An 18,040-nucleotide genomic window follows, 5' to 3' on the forward strand; every position below is an offset into this window, starting at 1 on the left:
GCACAACTTTGTGGGCCGAAAGGCCTGTATTATGCTGTAGGTTTTCTATGTTTCTATACATCATGTTGAAATAATTTTTTTCAATAGTCATGGAAAACTGAAAAGATGACAGTAAAAGTTAAATATTGCTTGGAAACTATCAATTTTATTTTGAAGTCTTGATAAATAAATGCTCAATGTCAAAAGAGGGTAAGATTTTCACACTCATGGATTATTATTTTGCATAGTATTTTTTAACAGAAAAATGTTGTATTGTTTCAGGATAGACTAACCAAACAAAAATATAGCAAAGTCTATAATCTGATTTCTCAATAAAAGATCATTAAAATTTAAACAGGTCACTCATCTATTTAAGTAACGGAAGTATTTAAGAGACTTTTAAAGCACGTTAACCTTCCAGAAAAGGTCTGGCTTTTTTTTTGACCTGTCCAAATAAGGCTTATAGCAAACAAATATGTTAATGCTATCCTGAAAGGGAGAAGCTAGGGAACTGCATGCCAATTAGTCTTGATTCAGTCAGAAAAAAATGCTGGAATTTATTATTTAGGAAGTGGGTCAAGCCATTTGTCAAATTATCACAATCAGCTTATGATAAAAAAAATTAAATCTCAGGGGATTAACAATTCAGTGACCAGAATGGATGTAAAATAGATTAAGAGACAAAATGCAGAAGGTTGGACAGCTGTATTTCAGACTGGGGAAGGTGGGGGGTTGATTTCAAGTAGTGATCTTGAAATTTTTCACTAACTTGGAAAAACATTGTAGGGTGCAGAATATAAAATAAACAAGGAGGGGCTCGAACTAGCATGGCATGAGTTTATCAAGCTGACAGAGAAAATTCAAACATGTTGTCCATTTCTTTCAAAAAGTCTACACGCATGGTTATCCCTGCATCACGACTATTCAAAGTAGAGCAGCAGTATTTGGTATGGGATTAAATACATCAAGTCTATACATAAGGAATAAATAAAACCCTGCTTAATTGGTAGCCACCTGGCCTGTCCGATACTTTCACCCCACCAGTGGTAGTCTGCAGTTCAGAGCTGGAGTGAAAGCCCCTCATCCTTCACCACAGGAAAACACTGCAGAGATTAGTATCAAAGCTCAGGAGGCCATAAACTGGTGAAATGGACATGTGGCAGATTAAATTTGACAACTACAGAGTAATGTATTTAGCCGGAAGAATAATGAAATGTAATGGGAGAATCTGAAAAAAGGGTAAAGGAAGAAGGAAAATGCACATAAATCTTAGATGGCATCTCACGTTAGAACAGTGAATGATAAACAATCGTGATCCTTTGGTACAAAAGCAATGTATGCCAGTTCCTTTAAAACGTTCGGGCTCAGTTAATAAATATTTAATTACTGAAATCACCATTTTAGGAAGAATGCAATGTGATATGGACATGTCAAAGATTTACCTGAAGGGTAGAGGAAGAGGTCACAGTTCTGTCGAAAGATTGAAGAAAGCCACAGTTCAATCCAAAATTGATTCTATAGATGTTTAAACTACTGGATTAAGCTGTTTACAGTGACATTAGAGGCACTAGCCGCAGAAAACAGATGTAAACCGACTAAGGAAGATGGCATGTTTTTAAAAACTTGCTCCTCGCTAGAATGCGCCACCCGAGTGGTTCACGGTAGCATATTCAGAATGGAAAGGGGAAAAGATGGTGACTGCGATTGGGGCTAAATGATTAGTGTATTTTAAAAGATATCTCCTGCACGGGAATCATTCCATGAAAGCCAGCACCATAAGGAGGAGTTGTGAAACTTTCCCTAAATGAAATATGAAATCAACACTAAACATTGCGTCAGTAAATACAGAAACATCAGACTTCCACCAGCAGCTTTAAACTTCGCAGGGTTTGCGGTGTGAAGCAGAGGTGACTGGCGTGGCTGCACTAACTCCGGGTTTTGCAACGACCACAAATCATTCGTACCTCCAAGAATCTCCCCTCGCAGTATTTCTGCGCCTGCGGCACGTGAAAAATCTCGTCCATGTAGGGAGTCCTCTGGGCCCGACTGATCATGGCAAAGAAGACCGAGGCGATGAGGAAGTTGCTGCTCACCACGGCCGAGAACAAGAATTTCTCCACTTTCTCCATGATAGCGCTGCGGCCGGGGCAGCGCCTCACCTCCGGGACACGAATGCGCGGGGCAGGAGCTCCGGGGGAGGGCGGGCGCGCCCCAGAGCAACAACACACGCACGCGGACGGGCGCGCGCACGATGCAAGCTCGAGCTCGAGCTCGAGCACGAGCAGTAGATTTTTTACATTGAAAAACCTCTGAGCATCAACGGCGGAACCTTCGGCATCTCGCCGATGTGCTGGGGGGACGAGTTTTCCCGCTGGATGATGCTGCTTCCGGTTTGTGACAGTGCCATTGGTTACAGTAGTTTCTTTCCTGAGCGAGGATCGCAGTGAAATGAGGTTAAAGTCGCTGTTGAAGGTAGTGGAACACATTCAAAGATTCCTTTAAAGGTACTTAGCTACAGATCCATTTAGTTTGTGTGGCTCTCCATCCCCCTGGGACTTCATCCATTGGGGTGAACGTAGATTCTGTTCTCAATTCAAATATACAACATTCCTAGTGGTCCCCCCCCCCCCCCCCATTACTTTGTTCCCTGGCTATCGTCTGCAGTTGAGAGCTTTCAACTGGTACGTGCTCTGCTCGCTGATTCCCTCCTCACCCCTACTAAAATAATTCGCATGTGTATTAATTTTGAGAAACAACTTTCAATTAATTCTTGGGGTTTATGATGATTCAGAACTACTGTGATTCAAATGGATAATATTTTGTTTAGCCCTTTTTGCCAACTGGAGGGAGGGATGGACTTCGATGTTTCTATTCTATGGGGTTTCTTTGTCTCGTGGTTGTCTGTGAAGATGATAGATTTCAGGTTGTATACTGTATACATACCAGGTGTTCGTCTAGTGATCTGAAGGTCGCTAGTTCGAGCCTTGGCTGAGGCTGCATGTGTGTCCTTGTGCAAGGCAATTAACCACACATTGCTCTGCGACGACACCAGTGCCAAGCTGTATGGGAACTAATGCCCTTCCCTTGGACAACATCGGTGGCATGGAGAGGGGAGACTTGCAGCGTGGGCAACTGCCGGTCTTCCATACAACCCTGCCCAGGCTTGCGCCCTGGAGACTTTCCAAGGCACAAATCCATGGTCTATTGAGACTTACAGAAGCCTACTACATACATACTCTGATATTAAATGTGCCTTTGAAACACTAGATCCAGTATCCTGTTGATGGGGCCAGTTGCCTTTTAAAGATCAGGGATGCTAGCTATACAATTTCACCCTTAGAATCACTTTAAAATCTTATTTACAGGTTTCTTTTCCCCAACTGGATTAAAGTAACATTGACAGATTAGTCTTCTGATGAATTTATGAAATTCTAAGTTTCCATCTACTCTTTACCTTGCCTTCCAGTTGGTATCAGACAGAATGACGGATGATCCAACTCTTAAGATCTAACTATCCCAATTATTTGATTAACCATTACACTGCCTGGGAACCATGGCTGACTGCAGTGGTTTATGCACTGCTTTGGGATCGGGACACTGCCTTCAGATCAAGCGACAGGATGTATCTAAGGATAGCAAGAGCCACGCTCTCCCTTATCATTAGGAAGGCAAAGCATGAGTGCACACAGAAAATTCACAAACACCTTTGTGACAACAGGGACAAGTGGTCCATGTGGCAGGGGATTCAAACCATAAGAGATTACAAGTTCACCATGTGCATCACTGACATTAAGCCCTTCCTGATGGGCTTAATGCATTCTAAGCATGATATGATGCATGGAGCAATGTGTCATTGAGGAAAGTACCTCTCTCTCCCTGAGGAACAGGCACCCTCTTTGGCCACAGCCAAGGTGAGGAGGAACCGAGCCAGGGTAAACCAGGACAAAGCTGTGGGGCTGGACAACATAACTGGTCAGGTGCTGAGGGACTGTGTGGATAAGCTAACAGAACTGATATGTCTAACATCTCTTTGAAACAGTCTGCAGGCTTCAAAGCAGCCACCGTCATTCTGGAGCCCAAGAGAACAATGGTAACTGGCCCAAGTGATTACTGTCTGGTAGCACTGACTTCAACAATCATGAAGTGTTTTGAACGGCTGGTAATGGATCATATAAAATGCCACCTCCCAGCTACATTGTTTTACCCCATTTAGAAAATGATGCCTCATATGCCAAAATGCTGTTCGTCGACTTCAGCTCAGTGTTTAACACATTCATTCCTCAGAGGCTGGTGGGTAAACTGCCCTTGTTGGGACTCAACACTCTCTGTAACTTGATCTTGGACTTCTAAACAGAGGGACCATAATCAGTCCGAGTTGGCAGCAACATCTCAAGTTCCATCACGCTGAGCACTGGTGCCCCCCCCCCCCCCCCCCCCCGTTCCATGTGCTTGGCCTGCTGCTGTTCACGCTGCTGACTCACTGCCAGATTCGATTCAAATTGCATCAAGTTCGCTGATGATACGACAGTGGTTGGCCTCATCAGCAGCAATGATGAGTCAACAGAGAGAGAGGAGGTAGAGAGGCTTGTCAGATGGTGTAAGAACAACAACCTGAGTCTCAATGTAGACTAAAGAGATAGTTGTGGATTTCAGGAAGGCACAGGTCAACGATTCTCGATTCTCCATTACACATCAATGGCTCTGCTGCAGAGAGAGTGAAGAGTACCAAGTTCCTTTGTGTGCACATAATGGATAATCTAACCTGGACCCACAACACTTGCTCACCAGTGAAGAAAGCACACTTTAGGAGAAGATTGTGGCATGCAGGGCGCCCCACCACCATTCTAACATCTGTCTACAGGAGCACTGTTGGGAGTGTCCTGTCTGGCTGCATCCTTGTGTGGTATGGAGACGGCAAGGCATCGTACAGCAAGACCTTACAGATTATAGTAAAAACCGCCAAGAGGATCACTAGGGCCTCCTTCCCCCATATTTGTGACATTTACTGGAGCGTCTCAGGCAAAGGACCCAAAGCATTGCTGAGGATCTTCACCCCACACTCACTTTGACCCACTATCACGAGGAAGGAGATACAGAAGCATCAGGACGAGAACTGGCAGACTGGATAACAGCTTCTTCCCTCAGGCTGTAAGACTAATGAATACCCCACTGCCACCAAGATTTTACCTGCGCTGCGTGCATTTGAATTGTATTTCATTAACTTATCTATGATAATATTTTTGTTTATGCGTTGTGTGTGTTTTGTTAGTGCATCGTGGTCTGGAGGAACTTTGTTTTGTTTAGTGGTGTATGTACAGTCAGGTGGCAATAAACTTGAACTAATTGTGTAACTGAGTAATTAGCCTTCTGCATCTCATTTAAAATGCACAGACAGACCAATATTACCAGTGATTTTGTGGAATGATTAAGCAAGGAATGGCTTAATGCTGGTTCCAAGATGGAATTCGGACAGATTGATTGATTTCCTGTCATGATAGACACAAAGAGAATAGGATTATATCAACTGACATCTTTATTCAAGATTGTTTAATGTAACTTCCAGTACACAACTGTAAAGGAGAATGAACTAATTGTAACTCCTATTCTGATGCAGCACAAAAAAGATCAAATACACAATAATAATAAAAAACAATAAATATGAATACATAAGATAGTTTATAGACATAAATTGATGCTAGGCACAGGAGTGTCTATACATAGCATGACTGACAGGAAATAATAAAGTAATAGAAGCATAGAAAACATTCAGCAAAATACAGGCCCTTTGGCCCACAGAGCTGTGCTGAACATGTCCCTACCTTAGAACTACCTACGCTTTACCCATAGCCCTCTATTTTTCTAAGCTCTATGTACCATTACAGGAGTCTCTTAAAAGACCCTATCGTTTCCGCCTCCACCACCGCTGCAGGCAGCCCATTCCACGCACTCACACACTCTGTGTAAAAAAAACTTGCCCCTGACATCTCCTCTGTACCTACTCCCCAGTACCTTAAACCTGTGTTCTCTTGTGGCAACCATTTCAGCCCTGGGGAAAAAGCCTCTGACTATCCACACAATCAATGCCTCTCATCATCTTCTACACCTCTATCAGGTCACCTCTCATTCTCTGTTGCCCCAAGGAGAAAAGGCCGAGTTCACTCAACCGATTCTCATGAGGCATGCTCCCCAATCCAGGCAACTTCCTTGTAACTGGGAGTGTGGAGGGGTGGGTTAGTGGGTGGAGGTGTTGATCAGCCTTACTGCTTGGGAAAGTAACTGTTTTTGAGTTTGTCCTGGCGTGGAGCTATGTAGCCCCCTGCCTGGTGGGAATGAGACAACAGTTCATGAGCAAGATGGGTGGGATCCTTCATGATGTTACTGACCCTTTTCCAGCACCTTTCTGTGTATGTCCTTGATGGTGCTGGTGTTGCGTAAGGCAGCTTGGACTACCCATTGGCCTTTCTGTCCACAGCAGTGCATCTTCCAAATGATGCAGTTATGCAGCTTGTTACTGTGCCCCCTGTAGAATGTCATGAGTATCGATGTACGTAGTCCAGCTTTCTGCAGACTCCCAGGGCAGTAGAGTTACTGGTGAGCTTTCCTGACTGTGTAGAATGTGTTCTGGGACCATGAGAGCTTGTGTGGGATGTGCACTCCCAGGAAGTTGAAACTTCGGTTGCTGTGCTGCTGGAATAAAGAGGAGTATGAGAGGTGCAGGTTCTTCTGAAGTTACTAACTATCTGCTTTGTCTTGTTGACATTGGGGAAGAGGTTATTTGCCTGGCACCAGGCCTGGGCTATTCCACCTCCTGTCTGTAGGCTGTCTTGCTATTGGTGATGGAACCCCATGAGGGCGTTTTTGGGGTTAGCACATATAACAAATAACTGCAGCCACCTATCTTTAAATCTGAATAAAGACTATATTAAATTGAAAATGCAGCTCTGAACAATGGGTTCCTAAGAGCCATGAATCACAATTAATAGGAAGACCAGACAATGCTGATTAAAAATTCATGTCACGAAGGCTGAGGAAAGTCCATTTCCCACCCCACCATCCTCATCACATTCTACAGGAGTTGTATTGAGAGCATCCTGAGCAGCTGATTCACTGTCTGGTTTGGAAATTGCACCATTTCAGATTGCAAGACCCTGCAGCGGATAGTGTGGTCAGCTGAGAAGATCATTGAGCTCTCTTTTCCCGCCATTACGGACATTTACACTACACACTGCATCTGCAAAGCTAACAGCATTATGAAGGACCCCATGCACCCCTTGTACAAACTCTTCTCCCTCTTGCCATCTGGGAAAAGGCACCAAAGCATTCGGGCTCTCACGACCAGACTATATAACAGTTTATTCCCCCAAGCCATCAGACTCTTCAATACCCAGAGACTGGACTGACACCATCTTACTGCCCTTTACTGGGCCTATTGTCTTGTTTATTCTTGTAATGCCTGCACCATTTTGTGCACTTTATGCAGTCCTGGGTAGGCCTGTCGTCTAGTGTAGCTTTTTTCTGTGTTGTTTTTATGTAGTTCAGTGTAGTTTTTGTACTGTTTCATGTAGCACCATGGTCCTGAAAAGCATTGTCTCATTTTTACTGTGTACTGTACCAGCAGTTATGGTTGAAATGACTTGACTTGACTTGATGTAGAATTTCCTTGGAGGCGAAGCAGAAGTTGTGTAATTGAAAGGAAGCATTGTGGATGCATTTTAACTATTGAATTGTCCTTTGATCTTTAGCACATGACATTTTATGCAGCGTTGGGTTGAGCAGACCTCTTCCTCTGAAAGGGTCTCCATATGATTCCTGCTGTGTCTCATTTTGTCCCATAAAGACACTACTTCATATCCACCATCTAAATCTCTCCAGTGACTTTTGTTCAGGCAACAACAAATCCCACCACTGTCATGTCACCACCATTGTGTTCTCTCTTGTTGATTTCAGTTGTTATTGTTGCAGCATATTTATTTTAATGCTGCAATTGATTCAAAATTTACTAAAATTTAAAATTCCCAAATGAAGAAATTAAAAAGAAAATTTGAAATACACAGGTCTATATTTACACGTTTATGAAAAAATAACTGAACTTTAATGACACATTATTTTGGCCAGCTTGAAAAAGAGCTTCCTTACATGCAGTACTGATGCTTGGGTGTAGTCGAAATGAAATTTTGATATCTGGGAAACGGTTGTTAAATTTTGATAGAAAGACAATGATTTTCTTTGCATTCAGAGAAGCCTGTAAAATGATGCCATTTTGAGCATAATTTCAAAGTTCATTAGTGTGCGCAGAGTGCTTATAATCCATTACCATTTAGCTCAAAAAGTCATTCAAATAAAAAAAACTTCTGCTCAGCCACATTATTATCCGTCTGAAGCAGAAAAAAATATTTTCCCACTATTTCTTGTTAAATGTAAAGTCTTAATATAAATCTCTTGGGAAAGAATTATTTTACTGTGTAATAAAAGAACTTTGCATTGCAACATTTGAGTCTTCCCGCATTAACATGTTCATATAATTTTTTTTCTTTAGGTATGATTTTATTTTGTGAGTAGTCATCAGCCATTTGTTGCTTTTGAGGAAGATGATTATGACACATGAGCTGGAACTCTTTCCAGGTTGTACCGTGACACTTCTGTTGTTTAAAGATGTTAAAAATGCAGCAGAACTTCGACAAAAAGCTGTGGAAGGAGCTATCGATGGGGCTTTAATAAATGCCGCAATGGTGAGAAAATAGTTAATTCTGACTGATTTTATGCAAAGATAAAACATTATGTGAAATCTTTGTTCTTTTGCTATTATCTTCTGGAAAGCAGCAGTTATTAAAGAGCTCTACTGGTACTAGAAGTTTAGATTTTGATGCAATTAGAATCACAAATTTATTTCACATATTGTGCAAGAATTCATATTTTGTAATGTGTAAATTCATATTTTTAGTTATTACCTCATTCAAATAGCTTCAACTGATTTAGCCTTGTGCACCAGTGTCATGGTCTACTCTTGCCATAACTGTAGTAACTTTCTGGAAACAGAATTTTCTAATTGAATAATGTTGCATCCTGTCTTTGCGTATCCCACATAGTTTGGCCCTGAAATGCTTTTAATAATCCCATCCTTTTTTGGGGCAAGGCAAGAAATTCTGATTTCTCAAAATCTGTACTGTAAATTTATAGCTGAAGGGTTCTATGACTATATTTAATGTAAATTTGGATAGCTACATGGACTGGATGGGTGCAGGTAGATGGGACAGCGCAGATTAATTCAGCATGGACTAGATGGGCCGAAGGTCCTGTGTCTGTGCTGTGGTGTTGTATGACTCTAAGAGTTTAATCACTCTCAGTGTCACCGTGGCAGAGAAAGTTACAAAAAGAACTGATGTAATGAAGAGAGTAAGCATTCTAAGGAGACACAAATGGTTGCTTAGCAACCTTAGTGCTGCAGAGGAAGAATAAAAACGTGGTTTATAATCAAATACTGGAAAATGCAAAAAGTTTCTACTTATTTCTTGGGGCAGAGTCACATACCCAAGCATTTTGGTTATCATTCAATTTGTACAATGATTTTTATCTATTACATTTGGTCGCCCTGTCATATTGTCGTTCAGGAACCTTCTAGTGGTACACGCTCTGTGATTTCTCTATCGTTTATTTCATGTACTTTTCACTTAACTTTGCTTGTGAACACTTTTTTTTGAATAACAACTGTTACAAGATTAACTCCATAGAATGAAATCACTGAATCGGAATCTTCTCAAATTCAAAATTGAGTGTGAATGTAGAGTATTTAAAAGACCTTATTTTCTAACAGTAAGCTGAGTGAATGAACAACGAATAACTGCAACCTACGATTTGCATTGTTAGAAAATTTGTCTAAAGATATGTGCTAGGTTTTATCAGTAGCAAAACATGAATTAATAAATACACGCCAATGTGATACCTCCTCTCAGGTCAAATCGGGACATAATTCTCTTTATTTTGCAGGTAGTTGACCCATTCCAGATACTTGTGGCAGCCAACAAAGCAGTTCACTTACACAAACTGGCTAAAATGAAGACGCGTAGCCTTTATTCTGAAATCATATTTAATCTCTCTCCAACAAATAATGTAAGGTTTGACTTTGAGTGTTGACTTTTGGAGTTTGTGTTCTAATGCTTTGCACGTTTTGTCAATGTGTTTGTGCCGTTTCTTGTCTTCATGGACCTGAATAGCACGGTTTCACAACTTACAGCATTAAACCTCACAATTAATGGTTCTGGTTGTAAAATTCACAAGCCACTAACCTGTATATCGGTGTAAATGCATTTTTAAAATTAATGTTTAGTTCTCAGCTCAAGAACACAGGAAATTTCTATGAAATTTCTGATTCCTGTTCTCCTTAAGGTCGGTTTGTAGGTCAACTAATTAAACTTCCACTACCTTTTACAGTGTCCACCCTGTCGATGGCTATGCTGGAGACACGGATTTAGTGACAGGATAATCCCCACCAAAATAGATCTGGTTGTTAGGTAATTGGGAATGGATAATAAGATGCTCATTAGACCATCAGAACTTCTATTTCATTGTTCCTTTTATATTTTGTTTTGTTTTGAAGAACATGATTAGTTTATTAAAGTTTAATATGAATGAATGCTCTCTTCTCAAGATTTCAGATGCCTTCAGAAAATTTGGGATTTCAGATCGTGACTCTGCTGTCCTCATTGTTCTGGTGTATGATGGAGGAAAAAACGCTAAGTTAGAAGACATCATAAGCCAAGTAGATGGGCGTCAGATCTCTGTACAGGATTTCTCAACAATCACTGATGTGGCCCAAATTAAAAAGGTTTGTTCAAAAAAAATAAAAAGAGTTGGAGGAAGTTTGAGTAAGATATTGGGCTGATGTAATACCATCATTGGAAAAGTTTTTACTGTTTAAGAGAAACTATGTCTTAAAAAAAAACCTTGAATTGAAAATTGGATGATAGTCATAGTAAAAGGTTGTAATTTGTATATTTCAGATAAATTTATTTCATGGTGTTCACATTACAAGTAAACAAAATCATCATTGTCTCAAAAAGCATTAATATGTTGAGTTGAATTTTATAGTGTTACAGTCTTGTAGACATAACATTTGAAGATAACTATTGCTAGTCTGGACATCCTGCAACAAATTATTTGTCTTTTGTTATATTACTACCCTCCTGTACGTGGTAGGTCATATCGAACCTATGTTATAGAGTTTTTCAAGGAAGTTACCAGTAAAGTGGATGAAGGCAAAGCACTAGATGTTGTCTACATGGACTTTAGCAAGGTCCCACGTGGGAGGATGGTCAAGAAGGTCCAGTCACTTGGCATTCGGGATGAGGTAGTAAATTGGATTAGACATTGGCTTTGTAAGAGAAGCCAGAGAGTGGTAATACAGGGTTGCTTCTTTGACTGGAGGCCTGTGACTAGTGGTGTGCTGAAAGGGTTGGTGCTGGGTCCTTTGTTTGTCATCTATGTCAGTGGTCTGGATGATAATGTGGTTAACTAGATCAGTAAATTTACAGATGACACCCAGATTGTGGGTATACTGGACAGTGAGGAAGGCTAACATGGCTTGTAGAGTGATTTGCAGCAGCTGGAAAAATGGGCTGACAAATGGCAGATGGAAATTAATGCAGACAAGTGCAAGGATTTGCACTTCGGTCGGATCAGCTAACACAATGAGGAACATGGGGATCTGGACATACAGGTACATAATTCATTGAAATTTGTCATAGGTTGTCAAGAAAGCTTTTGTCACATTGGCCTTCATAAATCAATGTATTGAGTACAGAAAATTGGATGTTATGTTGAAATTGTTTAAGACACTGGTGAGGCCTGATTTGGAGTGTTATGTGCAGTTTTGGTCAATTATCTACAGGAAAGATGTAATCAAGGTTGAAAGTGCAGAGTAAGTTTCCAAGGATGTTGCTGGGTTTGGCGGACCTGAGTTATAAAAACATTTGAATAGATTAGAACTGTATTGTTTAGAACATAGAAGACAGAGAGGATATTTGATAGAGGTATATAAAATTATGAGGGATGTCGATAGGGTAAATGCACTGATGTTGGGTGGGACTACAACCAGAGGTCATGGATTAAGGGTGAAAGGTGAGGTTTAAGGGGAGCATCTTCACTCAGACAGTCACTAGAGTGTGGAGTGAGCTGCCAGCGCAAGTGGTGCATGTGAGCTTGATGTCAACGTTTAGGAGAAGTTTGGATAGATACATGGATGGCAGGGGTATGGAGGGCTAAGTTGCCACTGCTGCAGGTTGATGGCAGTAGGCAGTTTAAGTGGTTTCGAAATGGACTAGAATGGGCCAAAGGGCCTGCTTCTATGCTGTACTTTTCTACGTCTCTATAACGCCCTTTCCTTGCACCGTTGTTTGTTCATTCGTTACGTGCCATGTTATATGACACTGGCGATCATGGTCTTTTCATGACCATAATTGTTCCTGCGCCATCATCTCTTGTGTTATTTAATCCCTTATTTGCTACAGACCAGATAATTTTTTATTCTCTCCTCTCCTATTGTTTTTCAGTATGTTAAAACTCTTGGGGATAGTGTTTTGTAGCAATTTGGGTAGATCAAAAGTATTGCCTCACAAATGCCAACGTTCTGGATTTCCACTAATGCATGTGAACTTTGACATCTTTTCGCAGACGATTTCACAACTGTGTGCTGCAACTAGGGTTTTAGTTGGGTGCAGCACTGTGGAATTGATCGATTTGCCATCACTAATGCTGGAGAATCCTTCGGCAAGTTCCCAAAATGGTGTCTACAGACCCCCTTGGTTAATGGTGGGGATCCATAGCATGAAAAATGTTGGGAAGCCCTGCTTTAAGGCTATTTATGATAGGTTAGTTCAGGTGCTTGGAATTTACCTCATTTCCTTTGTTATAGCTTCAGAAGGACCAGATTATTGCTTTTGTAATCGCATGTGTTGAAGTGTTTTTTTTTTCTAATAATTTCTATTTATTTTGCTGGTTTGGCTGAAGCCAGCATCTCACAGCAATTTATTTCTAGGGCATCCACATAGATCAGTGGTGAACTAGATTTGCTGGCCTTTGTCTCCCAATTCCAGTTTATTTAAGAGGTCATTTTCCTGAAAACAATGAAGAGTTATCTGTGCTACTGTAATTGTGCAACAGATTTCAGCCCAGAGATTTCAACAGGAATGTGAAGTCTTGAAGTTGTGTTGTTAGTTTCTGCTGCCTTCTCTGACTTTGGATTCCTGATGATCCAGAACGCCGAGCTGCTCTGGAGAATCACTGGCGCACCCTGTGCCGGTTGGACCTAGTGCATTGACAGGGTTCCCATTAATTTGTTGGAAGGTATCCTTATAAGTAATTTACATTTTTGGGAATATTTTAGTTCTTTTTTTGTAATTTAGAGTTTAAATAGGTTTGAAATAAATGCTGATGGTATTTACAACTTTGTTGTTTGATTGTTAATCATGACACAGTGAATGGAGCTTAGTTAGTAGTAATTTATTGTTGTTGGGGCTTCTGATCACTCGACATCACAACTTTACAGTGCAGAAGTCCTTGCTGCCACGTGAGGCTTCATTTTGAGCATTACGAAGCCTTGGGAATACAAACTGCACCTGTTTGAATCGTACAAGCAATTGGTGTTACAGTCGAGGATTTTCTGTTTTTTTTTGATTTGCAGCATCTGCATCTTTTTTCTTTCATCAGTGCTTGCCTCATATTAAAGTTTGACGTACCAGCCGTTCTGATTAGAAGTACCAGTTAATTTTCTCGTATCAGTGCATTTGGGAATTACTCCAACACTAATTTACATAAATTGAATGTGATTTAAAATTTATTTTTCATTGTTTGTAAACGAGTGATTGTTGGAACTCAGAAACAGTGGAAAAGCCATTTTAACAACAAGCTGTCAGAAGGGCACCATGTAGACTTCAGGCGAGACCTTAATTCTTGCTGCCTGTGGCTCATCACATTACTTGGCCCGGTTGCCTTCTACATCGGATGCAGCAACAAGGTTGGCAGGTCACTCAAAGTCGTGTGGCTACAAAAGAGAACTGACTGCAGAGGATGTAAGTTGTGGACTGTAGACATGAATTTTTGATATGCTTGTTGTATCAAAACATCTATTTAAAAAAAATTAATTATTGATGCCAGACTGTTGCAACATATGTGAGTGATGTGTGTTCAATCTTAGTTCGCCTGCTTTGCCACATTAATTCAACGTGCAATCCTCCATAGACTGGAGGATCTCACTGTACTGCTGTGAGAACTCTGCAGAGGCCAGTTTGGTTCATCACTGGAAAGGTGGCTGATTCACTTCAGACCATCTGTTCATGGCAGGTCTTACACACCATAGGGTATAGCTTTGAAGGATTGTTTCTTCCTCAACTAAAAATTGCTTAAGACAAAAAATAGAAGAGGGACTTAAAATTTTAACAATCTTGCCTGTTCTCAAATTACAATTTGTCTCCTCCACAGTTATACAAAATAACTCCTGCTGAAGAAAAGGTTGGAAATTTATTGGATGCAGTCATTTGTCGGATGAGTGCGAAAGATGTTCTTTGATGGCCGAAACCATGTTGAATTAAGGAGATTCTTTACAAATATTGTATTTTTCTGAAACAGAGAATAGTGGCAGTATATAATTTATATTTTGATGTATATTTATGTACTGTATCACTTGTTTTGAGTTTAAATCCAAGTGTAGAAATAAATTCGCAGTGGAAAATTTATTCCAGTAAATCTTGTAACAACATTCATGAGTGATAATTGCAATGAAGACTTTAGGATAATGCAGCCTTATTCTAAACAAATGCATTGGTGCTCTTCAGTGTGGCTATTCCTCCATCAGGCAGAAGGAAAAGAATGACATTGGAACACCATCACCTTTGTACCTCTCACCTTTGGATTTGGATCACGGTTCAATGTTCTGGAGCTTCTTACATAACTATACTGCGGGGATAATTATAGATTCAAGCTTCAGGTATATTTTTTTTATCACATTGTATAAATTATACAACCTTGAACTTGCTTGCTCACAGGTAGCCACAAAGCAAGAAACTCAAAAGAACCCAATTAAAGAAAAAATAGAATAAAAATAAAAATAAACGAACAATATTCAACATGTATAGATGACCTGATTCTTGTTACTAATTTCCTGAGAATGAATGAAAGGACTTTGCAGATGCCTGTATTTATCATGCCATTTGTCTACAATTGCCAATAAAGCTTGGCTATCATTCTTCATAAAGTATGTTAATCACTACTTGTAATGTAGGCCTTCTACAAAAGTAAAGCTTCTGCAATAGTATGTTCCATTCCATCTTATCTGTCCACAGATTCTGATGTTGATATGACTTTGCTTATCAGACATTCAAAATCTTGCCATTTGTTTTACACTTTAGTGATGCAGGTAGGTTCTTTTAGTTAGCCTTAGGTTTAGCTATCAGTGGTGTCAGCCTTTCCAAAAGATAAGTATTTCTGCTATCTCTTCAACCATCCTAGAACCAGATACATAAAGTCAATTTTCCAGTTATTTACTGTTAATCTGAGGAGAATGGAAAATGGAGGAGTTGGATAGAAATAAAGGGTCTGAAAGGAAACAGATGGGCAGAGGAAAGAGGCTAAGATTGTGGTGGTGGGGATGAAATCACAGGGAGGGACCACTCTACAAGGATCACTTATGACTGTTGAGAGAGTAAAGTTATGCAGACAGATAGGGGCAAATAAATAATAATCTTGAAGGAAAGTTTCTGAAGAGGAATGAGGGGAAGGAAAGAGTTGCAGATGACTATGGAGCACAATTCAGAATAAGGAGTAGGTCATTTAGAATTGAGATGAAAGAAAGATTTCTGATTCTTAGGGTTACCTTTTCACTGACATGGTCATTATGTTTATTCCAAATAAGGGACTTGGTAATTTCGGTGATAGTGTTGGTAAATGGATCTGAGGTGGATGATCAATCATTGAATAATGGAGCAGCCTTGAAGGACCCTATAGTTTCCTCCTATGCCAACTTATTACATTCATATGTTTTTCCAAGAAAGGAATATCTTTCAGAGTGTATTTGATTGAAATTACTTTCCCTTTTATACCAAATATATAGCACCAAAATGCACATTAATTAAAATATACATTTCAGTGCTGTATTCATTAAAAAAGTTGCATTAATTAAAAAATAAATAAGTGTGTTTTGGAAACCAAAGTAAATTTTTGAATAAACTTATTTTTAAAGCAGAGCAAGATAAATTATACAAACATTTCAGAACAATTTTAAAATAAACATTCTAGAGCCACTGTTATGCCATATCTGACAATTTGGTGTTACAAGTTAACTTACTGTCTGCAGTGTTAATATTAAGCTTTTTGTCTTTGTTCATTATATAATAAATGGATAATAACATATTGGATTGTTTAGTGAAGTATGGTATCTCACACTTTGTGAAATCAAGTGTTGGCTGTTGACGCTTGAGTGCCAAAATTTTTAAAACAGTTAGAATGGAAGCTTCTCAGATAGAAATGCATGTATTAAGTTCAAGTAGCCTTAGTCCAATGCAGTTCTGTGGAATAACAATGTGGAGCCAGCTTACCATATAGAAATGCCTTTTGTGGTAGAATTAATTATCCTATTGGAGTACAAGAGTGTAAGATTAAGGATATCACTTGCACAAGAAGGATGCAGCTCAAGCTGTGTCTGGTCCATTGTGCAGAAACGTTCTATGTGTGATACAGCATTATCATCAAATCAATAACAAAGTTGGTAAACATCTTCATTAAACAGTTTGAAGCTTTCATATACATTACTGCTTAAACTAGCTTTCAATTTCAGATAATCATCTTCAAAATAACCTGCATTAGCTCTAGAGTTATGGAGTCACTTGCTGCACCGATAATAAGAATATGTACAGTTAAAGATTATATCAATAGTTATTCTGCTGCTCCACAGTCTGTGTAATTACAATTGCTCTACAATTGTAATACATGCAACAGAGTCCTGGGCCACTCGTCAGCTACTAAATCCACCATCAAAATTTATATGTAACCCACTAATTACTAACTATCCTCTCCATGTTTATCGATGTGCAGTGTCATTCCTTCAGAATCCAATGACTTAGATTTTATTTCCAATTGTTATTCAAGAAATTTTAAAATTCACCTTGTTCTTTACAATATAACTGTCCTGTATCATCTGCTTCATAGCAATAAAATCTTCTATAAAATAATTTCTCCTATGAAATTTAGTTTCAATGCTCCAGACACTAACCACCCTGCAAACTACCTTTTCCAAAAGCTCTTAACGGATATTAAAACGAAGTTTCATGCAATCTTAAAAGTTTCTTTCCCCAGGCAGTTAATCTGATCAACCATTCTAGCTAGTGACCCACCACCCTCATCTATTACCCTAGTCACTGCACTGCTCTGTAAACACTTTAAACCACTTTTCATAATGTTGCTTACATTGTAAATACACACTGGTATTTATGCACGCTTTATTCCGTATCTTAACCTCTAACTTTATTCGGTATTCTTTATAATTGCTGAATGTTGTTTTTTGTTGCATGTTCCTAATACATGTAAATATACACTCAGTGGCTACTTTATTAGGTACACCTGTACACCTTATTAATGCAAATAACTAATCAGCCAATCATGTTGCAGCAACTCAATGCATAAAAGTATGCAGACATGGTCAAGAGGTTCAGTTGTTGTTCAGATCATACATCAGAATAGGGAAGAAATGTGATCTAAGTAACTTTGACCAAGGAATGAATTTTGGTGACAGACCTCCTGGGATTTTCATGCTGTTTACAGAGAATGATACAAAACAAAAAAAAAATACAGTGGGCGGCAGTTCTGTGGGTGAAAATGCCTCGTTAAGGAGAGAGGTCAGAGGAGAATGGCAGACTGGTTCAAGCTGACAGAAAGGTGGCAGTAACTCAAATAACCTGTGCAGAACAGTATCTCTGAACACAACACTTTGAACCTTGAAGTGCATGGGTTCCAGCAACAGAAGACCGCGAATATGCACTCAAGTATCTATTAGGTGCAGGAGTTCCTGAGTACATAT

At 39.7% G+C, this 18,040-nt stretch overlaps 2 protein-coding genes across 3 annotated transcripts in view; one reads left to right on the top strand and one right to left on the bottom strand.

Annotated features, from left to right (window-relative positions):
• The window catches only part of alg10 (ALG10 alpha-1,2-mannosyltransferase), a 20,096-nt gene extending 17,753 nt beyond the window's left edge, over positions 1–2,343 (bottom strand). Inside the window, exon 1 of the mRNA XM_059987562.1 lies at positions 1,944–2,343. Coding sequence (XP_059843545.1) covers positions 1,944–2,108 — 165 coding nt within the window. The 5' untranslated portion in view covers positions 2,109–2,343. The remainder of the gene's footprint in view (positions 1–1,943) is intronic.
• tprkb (Tp53rk binding protein) lies at positions 2,339–15,099 on the top strand. Of its 2 annotated transcripts, none has more exons than XM_059987564.1 (5): positions 2,339–2,451; positions 8,516–8,708; positions 9,964–10,086; positions 10,625–10,801; positions 14,452–15,099. In XM_059987564.1, exons 2-5 carry the CDS (start codon positions 8,568–8,570, stop codon positions 14,536–14,538), a joined length of 528 nt encoding a protein of 175 aa, XP_059843547.1. In that variant the 5' UTR covers positions 2,339–2,451; positions 8,516–8,567; the 3' UTR covers positions 14,539–15,099. The 2 variants fall into 2 exon arrangements, with proteins under 2 accessions (XP_059843547.1, XP_059843546.1); XM_059987563.1 differs by having other exon boundaries at positions 2,357–2,483.
• Positions 15,100–18,040: the final 2,941 nt, after the last annotated feature.

This window comes from Hypanus sabinus, chromosome 13 (assembly GCF_030144855.1).
Source record: "Hypanus sabinus isolate sHypSab1 chromosome 13, sHypSab1.hap1, whole genome shotgun sequence".
Taxonomy (NCBI): domain Eukaryota; kingdom Metazoa; phylum Chordata; class Chondrichthyes; order Myliobatiformes; family Dasyatidae; genus Hypanus; species Hypanus sabinus.

Excerpts from the sequence above, each read along its gene's own strand:
- tprkb (XM_059987564.1), top strand. The coding sequence starts at position 8,568 with ATGATTATGACACATGAGCTGGAACTCTTTCCAGGTTGTACCGTGACA. Across the intron at positions 10,087-10,624 it reads ATCTCTCTCCAACAAATAAT|ATTTCAGATGCCTTCAGAAA; the intron begins GTAAGGTTTGAC and ends TCTCTTCTCAAG. Across the intron at positions 10,802-14,451 it reads ATGTGGCCCAAATTAAAAAG|TTATACAAAATAACTCCTGC; the intron begins GTTTGTTCAAAA and ends TCTCCTCCACAG.